Raw genomic sequence first — 11,019 nt, 5'->3', positions numbered from 1 at the left:
AAGTCTGGCAGATTTTTCCCTTCCAGCAAAAGAAGAGCGTGGTGGGGTGGGGGAAAAAAGAGGGAAATGCACTGTGGCTACACTGGGAATAAGAGTCCGCTCTTTGTGAAAGTAAAGCCTGTGATGGAAGTAGGGGCGAGAGATACATTTTTACCAATATTTCAACGACGGATGTCTGGCAATGCAGACTTTGAAAGATGGGCTGGAAAGGCTGTTTGCTTTAAAGTTAGATTTTACCCGAGGTCAACAGTGAGAGACAGCAATCATATGCTGTTGAAATCGTTGCATTTACGTTTCCAGAAGATGCTGCTGTGTTTTTAAAAGGGAAAAGATGTAGCATCGGCACAAACAGATAAGAGGCAAAGCCGCTAATCTAGTCCCAAGGTAACAGAGGAATATGAAGGCTTGTCTGCATTTCATTGTGTTTGCATTTTCCCAAGAGCGTGCTCCTTAGGTCTAGCAAATACACATGAAATATTTCAACGCTAATGAGAGAAGCAGCCATCTTAACACCATAAAGAACGGTACGCACAGTGTAAGAATACTAATAAAAGTGATAAATAAATGAAAATGTAGAAAACTATAATAATAACTGGTGCCCCAATGTAATTCTAATACAACTGGCTTCCTCCATAAACACTAAAATTGCTCATAAATCAGGTATATCTCATAAACATAGAGGATAGCTCTGTTCAATGTTAAAGGCTAACACACATGAGCTAACAGGACTTAACTACTTAGGCTGACATTTTAAATTTCTAATAACGAATGTACCTTCAAGAAGCCAAAAATACCTCAGAGATCAATGAAATACACTAAAATGAATTTGTTTTCTTTCATAAAACAACAAATCACTGTTCAAAGTCCCTGCTCATGTAACTGCAGGATTCATAGTTTACCACAGAACATTTTACCCGGGTACCCCACTATATGTTGGTGTCAGCCTGTAATGTATTCATCTGGCGGTAAAACTCAGGTGAGGTATTGGATGTTACTGTGTGTTTGTACATATCATCACTGGATAACATCACACAGCCAAGGAGGCACGGAACATATAATTAGACACTTTTCCCCAGGCTGTTTGCTGAGGAAGCTGGATTCAATGTACAAGGCCTGAAAAGGAGGCATTCAGAGTTGAAGAGAGAATGACAGGGTGCAAAGCTCTCAGACTCATTATATCTGCAATAGTGTGTGTGTGTCTGTGTGGGTGTATCTGTGTGTTTGTGTGTGTGTGTGTCTCTGTATGTCTGTGCATGCACAAGTCTGTGTGTATATGTGTGTGCCAGAGAATGTTTCTGCATGAAGGCAAACCCATGGAGCCAGCCCAAGACCCCAGAACCCATCTCTGTGACAGTACTTATCCCGTCAGCAGGAGGCCTTTATGGGGACCAGAGCCACGTCCTCAGGGTCTGGTGGATGAATGTGTGTGTGTCTGTCTGTCTGTCTGTGAGTGCGAGTGTCGGTGTGTCTGTCTGTGTGCCTGTGTGTGTCTATATGCCTTTTAACCGTGGCGATGAAAGAACATTTTAATCACACTTGCTTTCAGTAGTCTTACAGTAGTAACCACATAAACACAACAAACTGTGAATGGTCAAAAGGCTACAGAACAATGTAACACACACACATCTGACTGTCTGTCTGTCTGTCTATAGGACAGCAGGCACAGTTCCGAGCATCATCCACCCCCGGTTCTCACCCAGCATGTGGTAGCTCAGCTGGCTCGCTCCGCGTCCCCTCTGACTTGGTTGGCTCCATGAATATTCCCCGGACTGGAATGTCATTTGGCCTCCCCGCTGTTCCGCAGACAAATGCCTCCATGAGTATGGGAATTAATGTGTGATGGGGGACATGTAATTTCTTGTATTTTTTTAGGATAGGCCGTTCACGTACGGCAAGTTGTTGTCAGACATGTCAGTGTATTTTCTAAAGATGTTTGAATGTTTAGCAGGAAACTGTGGATGTGTGAAATGTGTGTGTGTGTGTGTGTGTGTGTGTGTGTCTGGTGTGTGTGTGTGTATATAAGCCTATATTATTATGGTAATTGGTACGTGTAGAATCTTCCCGTTTTATTTAGCATTAAAGAGGGAAAGTGGGCATGTGTGTGTGTGTGTGTGTGTGTGTGTGTGTGTGTGTGTAAGCACCTATGTAGTTAGAGTAAAGTGTGTATGTCTCTGTGTGAGTGTGTGTGAGAGTAAGAAGCAACCCACACACACACACACACACAAGCCCTATTATTACTGAAGAGACAGAAAATCAGAGCAGGTCTCACATCACTGCAAACTAGGCTTACATGACTGATGAGGGAGAGGGAAAGGGAAGAAGGGAAAGAGAGGGGGGAGGGGAAAAAAGAGAGGAAGAGAAACTAAAAGGAATTGAAAGAAAGAGTGAGGGTACAGTGCTAGAAAGAGGGCAGCAGGAGGAGAGCCCTCTCACAGTCCATACCCAGGTCCAGAAATATGAACATGTCCACTCTTAATCCAGCCAGCCAAACAAATCAGTCCACTCCACCCAAGCCTCAATTCCTAGATGGCTGCCTGAGGTTAAGCAGACCGTAATAGGGCCCAATTTTACCCAAATCTAACTGCAGTAACCCAGGGAAGCTGAGCCTTTCAAATCTGTATTCATTAACATAATGCCTATAAACGGTGAGAACTAAGTGGATCGACACTGCCACCTACTGGACTTGGGCAGCTTTGCCGAAAAGAAGGAAACAAACCCAAATGAACATGCACACAGGCGCATGTCTACACTCAAAACTGGTAGTGTGCGTAGAAGACTGATGGATGACAGACTGGAAGATGACTGGGTTCAATAAAACATGCACCAGATAGCTTTTTATGATCTCAGACAGATTGTTCTGCAATCCATACAAACATTTTCTACTGAAACAGCAGATTACGCAACAGATGACACTGTAAATATATGGTAACCCGGCACACATGGAGACAAACACACATGAATATGGGGCACCTGTACTTCCTCTATGTGTGGGGGTGACAAACACTGTGAAACCACCACCCCCTTGTGGACAAGTCAGAATGTGCATCTTGTGTCTGTCATCAGTCTTAACATCCAAGGCTTTGCCATGGGTACTGCTCAGGACAACGACAGAAGTGGGGTCGTGTTTTATCCATGTCTCCCCTCCAGTCTCTCATTATCTCCACAATCACCATAAAGAACACCACTTAGATTCAGCTGGCTTTTGCTAGCGTGGGCTTAAGTAAGGGTGGATCCTGGAGGGTCCTGTGGCAGATGCACTGGTCAGGTGGAAGTGATGGCTTTGCTCATTTGGTGCCGTAGGCACTCAGCTCTTTGTCCAGAATGTGAGTGAATCTGTGGTTGAGGAAGAGGAGCTGCCCATGTGGCACATACCGGTGAAGCAGGGCGTCGATGCGGTCACTTTTCAACAGGATCTGAGAGAGAGAGAGAGAGAGAACTGGACTGTGAGAAGACTGTGGCTAAAAATGTTTCACTCATATTAGTGATGCTGACAATACTGACAACACTGGTATATGACACTGATGAACACAATGACTAATGTTCATTACAGTGCCCAAAGAGAAATGGTGAGGAAGACAATATGATGATGATGATGGTAATGATAAAGATGATTATGATGATGATTGTCTTACTTCGCTGCCCGGCCCCAGCAGCCGTAACTCCTCCATGCAGTGACGAGCAATGTTCCGCAGAGTTCCCTCAGCCAGCAGCAGGTTCTCGTGCATCTCACACACCAGAGTGAAGGCCAAGTTCTGCACCCCCAGCCACAGAACTGTCCGTTCCGCAGGGAACGGCTCCCCGGCGCTGAGGCGCAGGACACCAAACTCTGCCTCTCCCAATGCCACCGCTTCCTCACCCAACACACACTCCACACAAGAGGTGCCCGCCGCGTCACGGTACAAACACACTGCAGTTCGCACACGTCTGAGAGGGGGTCAGGGAGGCAAGGGGAGATGGAAAGGGAGAATAACAGAGAGATTTTTTACAAATGGCTTTCTTTGCTAACAAATATCAACAACACTGTAAACAACAATAAAACTGTATATTTCAACTGGGTGTAGTTGGGGTTTGTTTAAAACAGCATCTCTAGCTATTTAAGCTTTGAAAGACTAGTGTAAAGGAAATGGTCAGTCATGCTTAGGCTATAACAGTTGAAAACGGCTCCTTGTGTGTTCCTAGGTGAACGGTTAGCTTAGTGTAACGTGGGTGTAATTAAGTTATAAGTTTATCGCTTTTTTACCTACAGAAGTCTTGAAAGGCTACTTACCGGGCCAAGGCGAGGAGTCTCTCTTTCTGAAGGAGGCGTCTCCTCTCCGGGTCAGACTCTGTGTTGTCCTCTGGCCCAAACACGCGGGAGTGGAGCACCCGAGACCCACCGGAAGAGAGTGCGCTCACCGAACAAACGGTGTGAATAAGAAAACAGCACACCATGGCGTCATTCGGTCCCTATGAAAAACGTAAACGTGGGAGATGTCTTATGTTCTAATGCCATGAAAGAAAAAGGGTCGGCTACACATAGGCCTATTTAACACCCTAGCCTAGCTTACTTGAAATGCACTACTAGACCTTCACAGAGTTGCACTATTTTACTATAAGGCGCGAGTAACTCAAATTCACGTATTCGATATCAATTCACTTAACAGGTCAGATCAGAATATTTCTTACTTACAGATAAACACTGTCAAGTTACCTCTTCTTGAGGACCGTCCACTTCCGTGTTCATTCACGTGACAACAACCCATGACTGCAAAGGTATGTATGTATTTACAAAAAGCAATCAATAGGTGGCAGTACAACGCCAACAATGCTACCTTAGGTCCTGTTTTGTCTTCAATACCAGCGGTGAACAGTGTGTAGATAAGGTTAATGTACAGTAGTTCAGTGGTTTCCAAACCTTTAGTAGCAAACCCCCTCTAACAATGAAAAATAAATTGCGGTGTAAAGATTGAGACACTGACATTTAACCTACAATTTAACGTTTGATTAAAAAAAAAATCGATCCAAATAATGTCCATAGGCACCTGTCAGGTGTATTGGTAATAGGGCTAGCTATTCCTTAGGCTAAACGATGGTCTGACCATATTTCTTTATTCTTTATTTCAGACGCCAAGTTCTATATAAAGTAACAGACTTACAATTATAAAAAATAAAAATATAGAAAAACAAAAAGATACAACACACATAATACAGTGCATTAAAAAGTATGAAGACTTTTGTGCCAATGTCGTCTTAAGTTCGAGGTAGGCTAAATCGATAACAGCTCTTTAGAGGGTTGACCAGAGCCTCTACTATGCAGTTCTCAGACTTGTCCAGTCGACACATGAAACCATACATCAATTTTCTCAAGAGCGCCTCACAAGTTGGTACCTGCTTAGAAACAAACAACTGACTAGCACTATGCCACCTAGGCACATGAAGCAGCAATCTAAAAGCATCATTGTAAGCTACTTTCAGTCTCTGTATAGGCCTACTCCTTTTCCTGTAATTAGACCACAAATGAGCAGTGTACATTGGTGTTATGTAGGTTCTAAACAGGGAACATTTAACTGAATCTGAGCACATACAAAACTTTCTTTATAACATATTGGCCTAAGAATATATTTTGCAGCGCTGTCGATATCGTTGTCATCAATCCAATCATCAGAAATGACATGGCCCAGATATCTTATTTCCTCACTGGCACCAAGGGGGCAGTCGTTGTCAGATAGATAAAAGGTAGGGAGGGTTAATTTCCTATCCTGATTACTTCTGACTATCATTATGTGGCTTTTCTTTGCATTATATTTAATATCATGGTCTATGCCATACTGAGAGCACACCCTCAGCGTCTGTTGCAGCCCAGCACTGTATGGGCTGAGTAAGACCAAATCATCTGCGTACATCAGATGATTGACAATAGATTCCCCTACAAGACAACCTGTATTTGTCTTATTCAGCTGGCTTGATAAGTTGTCCATATAAACATTAAACAAAAAGGGAGATAAAATTCCTCCTTGTTATTATATTAAGTACTAAGTAAGCTAGAAACTCATCACCAAATAGGTAAATTGTTGCTATACTAGTTTCTGTTACTGTGCTGAAAGAGCAATGCCATACAACATTTTACCTTTTTATGCATATTAGCCCACTACATTAATTTATGATGTCATTTTAGAAGGACTGCATTGGTATGGCTTAACACACTCATGAGAAACTATACATTTATACTTTTTTCTGAAGCCCATGTGCAACATAAGCCCTGATTAATTCCTGTGGTATGGCAACATTTGCCTCACACTCAATAAACTCATTCTAAATGACTTCTGCATCACACACTAAACGGTCAGTAACCTGCTGACCAAAAGGCTCCAGCCTGAGAAGCACATCATTTAAAAAATAGTTGGGGCCTATGTCTGAGGGGGTTGTGTTGGGAGCAGTGACTTTGTGTCACATGGATCAGTCGTGTGCTTGTGTTTTAGCTGGGCATTGTAATCACATTGATGTAGTTGTAACTGGCGGTCCAGAAGTCTACTAGACAGTCACTGGTATGGCATGTTAATGACTCACTGTTTTTACTGTTGGTTTTGGCAAGTACCGTGGGCTCAGCACGAGGCACCAGGCAATTGTTCGTTTATTTTAAACACAGTGGAGAGCTGACTGAAGACAAATCACACAAAGTCCCACAGATACACACACACACACACACACACACACACACACACACACACACACACACACACACACACACACATCCAAGTCTTCATACCCAAGGTGCACACAGACACACACACAAATTACAGTCTGAACACATACACACAAAAATGTGCGCTGTGTTTATGTGACTAACACCCTTCCTGTTGATGAGGTCTGTGCTAACCAAAAGAGAGGAAGAAACCATTCTCATTTCCCCTTCTGAGAAGCCAGCCTGAATTACAAAATGTTAAAAAAAGGAAACATTGACGACCCAGGATCTGAGACAGAGTGGCTGCAGACAGCTGCAGAAACTAAGAAACTGATACTACACAAGGACTTGATCAGATCTGTTTCATTGAAGTGTAATGTATGGGTTTCACTCCTCAACAGTTTGAAATGAATGACCAGTTTTCTGGTAAAGGACTGTACATATACATATACATTTCTCTATTGTCATTAAAACTCAATGCATTCAACATGGGCCCATAATAATGTACACAAGCTGTAATTCTTTGCATAGTGCAAATCTATCACACCATCAACAAGCTTTGTTCCATCATCTTTCATGAATATGCAGTCACCCCTACAGAACACACTGATGGCCCACTCGGTTCATTTCAAGTACTGGGTGGCCTTGTAAAACAGCAGTTTAATGACAACACAGTAGTGAATACAGCAAACCACCACCGACAACAACTAGAGGCATAGTCAAGACATAACAACACATGTATTTTGGCATGTGAAGACACCTACATCTTCAGTTTGAAAAACTGAACTGGTCTCAAACTCTTACACAGAAATTTAGAGAGAAGGATGCATTCAAACACACAAGCACACACATACAAAAGGGCAGCTGTTATTTAACAGCTGCTGGTCATGCTTGTTTAGCACAGCAGGGCAGTGGGGCCCCTTAACCCTATCCACACACACACACACACACACGCACGCACGCACTCAGTAAGACTTCAGACCCAGCAGGCCCACACACACAAATTGCAGTGTGAATACATGCATACAAAATAAAACGTCTGCGCCAAGAAACAATTTCTGCACAGCGGGAAAGGTTCATAGATAGCTCACACTCACAAATGGTGGTAGGAGAGAGAGAGAGAGAGAGAATATGTCAAAGAATGACAGAAGACAGAAAATCATCAGTTCCAAAACTAAAATAGGCTGAATAAACCTCTATGATTTTATTTCAAGAATCACTGATCTCATTACAGCTGTAATTGACCTAATTCTGACATGGACTGATTCGTAATTAAGCTAATCAATAAGGCACATGGCATCTACACAAAGGGGCTTGCGTGTGTAACAGGTTAGAAAAGCTGTGTTAATAATTGCTCAAGATCTGTTACCTGTATTTCAGTTTCTTTTATTATTACTTTTATTTTGGTATCACACTGGTATTGGGGTCTCTGGTAGCCCCCCCTGTCTCCCCTTGTATTGTCCCTCTCTCCCCCCTTCCTCTTTCCTGTTTGTTTTATGCATGAATGAGGTAGGTGGTGAAGGATTAATGGGATGGATGAATCTGATAGATATTGCCTTTAAAACTAAGCATCTATCTTATTAAATAGCCTCTTAAAACATATTATTATTATATGTATTATATATATAAACTAGTTATAGGAAATATCATTCTTACATATGTTTAATGTGGTTTTCCTTTTGTTACATGTGGGGGGCTAGCCTTTACAGTATAGGTGAAGCAAGCAGGCTGGAAACTATTTCTGTTGGTGTGTTTACAGGTGTGATACCGTTTTTAATTATCTTTCTTTACGTGTATATTTTTGATGTATATATAACATGTTTGTTTTTATTTTGCCTGTTTGTTTTATGCATGAATGAGCCTTTACAGTATAGGTGAAGCAAGCAGGCTGGAAACTATTTCTGTTGGTGTGTTTACAGGAATAAATTACCATCTTACAACAGTTGTCCACGAGACATTTTTTATAACACAACGCAGAGATTTACACCGGTTACATTGGTGCCGTGACCGTCGGTTCATCCGATCTACGCTCGCTAGATCACCAGGACTGTTGCTACTGTCGCTGAAGCTACCGTTGCCAAGCTGCTGCTGATGCTACCGTTGCTAACCGCTACGTCTGCTGTCAACGAGCTCTGTTGCGGTATTTATCCTCTGTTTCACGCAACGTGCCTGAATTCTGACGTTAACATTCTAATGTTAGGTTGACACACTGCTTACGGTAGAATGTTATAGAGGGCAATTTTGTTTAATTTCATTGTCGTGAAAGTCTTTCATTGGTGATAATGGTTATATGTAGCCTATTGATTTTTTTTCTTCTTAAAGCATCTTCATTTTGAATAACAAGTCAGTGTTATTTGGTGCTATTATCAGAAATTGCTATCATTTAAAAAACGATTTTTTTTCTGTGCTTGCATAATTCTTAGAATTTAATTGAAATGTCATTTGTAAGAATGAATGGTGTGTTTGTGTCTAGTGGGCTGGGGAGGGGATGCCATATGGGGTTAGATGGAGAGGCCAGTGATCCAAAGATAGGCCAGTTAGGTCTAGGCCCAGTGGCATGTTCAACCCCTATCACCCACATAGTGGGAAACACACAGGAGCAGGTAGCGGATCCTGATACTATTAGTTATCCTACTGGCAGACATACAGCGCAGGCACATGACACAAATTATACAATGCAGAACTTTATGCCCAGCACTCATTCAAGCCCAGCAAATGCCACAACTACACAGACTTGCTCAGGAGGCTGTCTGGATGCCTCAAGACTGAATGTAGTTGTCCAAGCAGACGCTAGACCACCCCCGTTCTTCAGAGGTGACCACACTGACACATGTACTGTCCATGAGTGGGAGGATTTAATGCAAAGTTACATGCGAAGACGCAAATGCGACACTCCTGAAAAATATGATGTGATAACTAGCAGACTTATGGGGAAAGCCAGGGACATTGTTAAGGTTTCGCTGCGCAGCAACGCAGAAGTTGACCCCTACAGCTGCCCTACTGTTGTCTTTGACATCCTCAAGCAGAATTTTAGCGATCTCCCATACTCTAGCATGCCCATGGCTGACTTTTATAGCACACTTCCAAGAATGCGTGAGAGTGCATTAGATTACTGGGTGCGATTGAACAAGGCTATTGATATTGCTGATGAGTGCCTCCGCAGACAGGGCAAACGTGTAGAAGACGTGTGCGCTGAAGTTGTGATGATGTTTGTTACTCATTGCCCAGACCCCCATTTGGCCATGTCTTTCAAGTACAAATCAGCTAGAAAATGGACAGCCTCAGAGGTCCAGGAGCGCTTAGACGAGCATCAGAGGGATTTGAGGCGTGGGAAGTCAGTGAGCCAGCATTCTTCATCCATTTACAGTGCCCCCCCTGTTGCAGTCAGTCAGTCCACTGCAGAATTCAATACTTTTTCCGAACAGGCAGAGCTGATGGGTCCTGTGCTTCGCCAGCCGCCAGCAGCTGTATCAACGGCTGTGAACCATGCAGAGGAAGAGCCAGGTATGCGTGAAGTGGTAGGCATGCTGAATAAAGTCCTCACGCTGTGCTCCACCCAGTCGCTGTCACAACATGTTCAGCCCCTGTACCGTCAGCGCCCCGCCCGGCCCTCTGTGTCCTCTCCCTGTGAGGTATGCAGCAGCACTGACCACTCCACCTTCAGCCACTGTAGACTGCTGAAGCTCTGTTGTCATTGCTTCCAAGCTGGCCACATTAAAAACAACTGTCCTAGTGCCTCTCGTCCAGCAGCGGCGCCCGCAAAGCCCAGCCACATGCCATCAAACTAGGTAGCCCACGCTGCGAGAGGGCAAGCGTGGGTGGCAGTAATGAAGCCCTCAACAGGAAACCAGACCTGCTTTCAATCTACAGTGCTAATCGTCGACTCTTGCCAGCAGACCAGGTGCCGATTCTCATTGGCACGCAGAAACTCAAAGGATCAAGTGAGCTGTTTTATACACCAGTGCTGGTGAGTGGCAAGGTCACTTTGAGAGGAATGTTAGATTCTGGGTCCATGTCTTGTACACTCAGTGAAGAGGCAGAGAAGACACTTCAGGCTGCTGGGGTTCTGCCCAGTGCTCAGCCTATCCCTGGTAATGTGGTGATTGTGGGCTGTGGTGGCAAGAAGACCTACCCGAAGTGCTTCTATGACCTCGAAGTTGAAGTGTATGAATCAAAGTTCATTGTACCTACCTTAGTTGTTCCGGGCCAGAGAGATGACTTCATAATTGGCACTAACGTGATAAAGCCTGTTCTACATGACATGAGAAAAAGAAAAGACTACTGGCAGCTCCTTTCTTCCAAGAACGATGACCCTGAATGTGACCGTTTCCTTGAGCTACTGAGCAGTGTGTCCAGGT

The 11,019-nt window shown here is 43.6% G+C and overlaps 1 protein-coding gene across 2 annotated transcripts; it reads right to left on the bottom strand.

Annotated features, from left to right (window-relative positions):
* Nucleotides 1–2,816: 2,816 nt before the first annotated feature.
* Nucleotides 2,817–4,738, bottom strand: ap5s1 (adaptor related protein complex 5 subunit sigma 1). 2 transcript variants are annotated; one of them, XM_080850723.1, is made up of 4 exons: nt 4,691–4,738; nt 4,268–4,446; nt 3,633–3,924; nt 2,817–3,413 (listed from the first exon to the last, which is right to left on the bottom strand). In XM_080850723.1, the coding sequence occupies exons 1-4, from the start codon at nt 4,721–4,723 to the stop codon at nt 3,285–3,287; spliced, it is 633 nt and encodes a 210-aa protein (XP_080706849.1). In that variant the 5' UTR covers nt 4,724–4,738; the 3' UTR covers nt 2,817–3,284. The 2 variants fall into 2 exon arrangements, with proteins under 2 accessions (XP_080706849.1, XP_080706850.1); XM_080850724.1 differs by having other exon boundaries at nt 4,670–4,733.
* Between the last annotated feature and the right edge of the window lie 6,281 nt (nt 4,739–11,019).

The sequence above is a fragment of the Sprattus sprattus genome (genome assembly GCF_963457725.1).
Source record: "Sprattus sprattus genome assembly, chromosome: 13".
Classification (NCBI taxonomy): domain Eukaryota; kingdom Metazoa; phylum Chordata; class Actinopteri; order Clupeiformes; family Clupeidae; genus Sprattus; species Sprattus sprattus.
This window is presented reverse-complemented; position numbering and strand designations above follow the sequence as displayed.

What these genes read in the sequence shown, in the direction of transcription:
- ap5s1 (XM_080850723.1), bottom strand. Translation starts at nt 4,723, where the DNA reads ATGAACACGGAAGTGGACGGTCCTCAAGAAGAG. An exon ending in TGGACGGTCCTCAAGAAGAG is followed by an intron (nt 4,447 to 4,690) that starts GTAACTTGACAG and finishes CGTTTTTCATAG; the next exon opens with GGACCGAATGACGCCATGGT. An exon ending in TGCTGGGGCCGGGCAGCGAA is followed by an intron (nt 3,414 to 3,632) that starts GTAAGACAATCA and finishes TCTCTCTCTCAG; the next exon opens with ATCCTGTTGAAAAGTGACCG.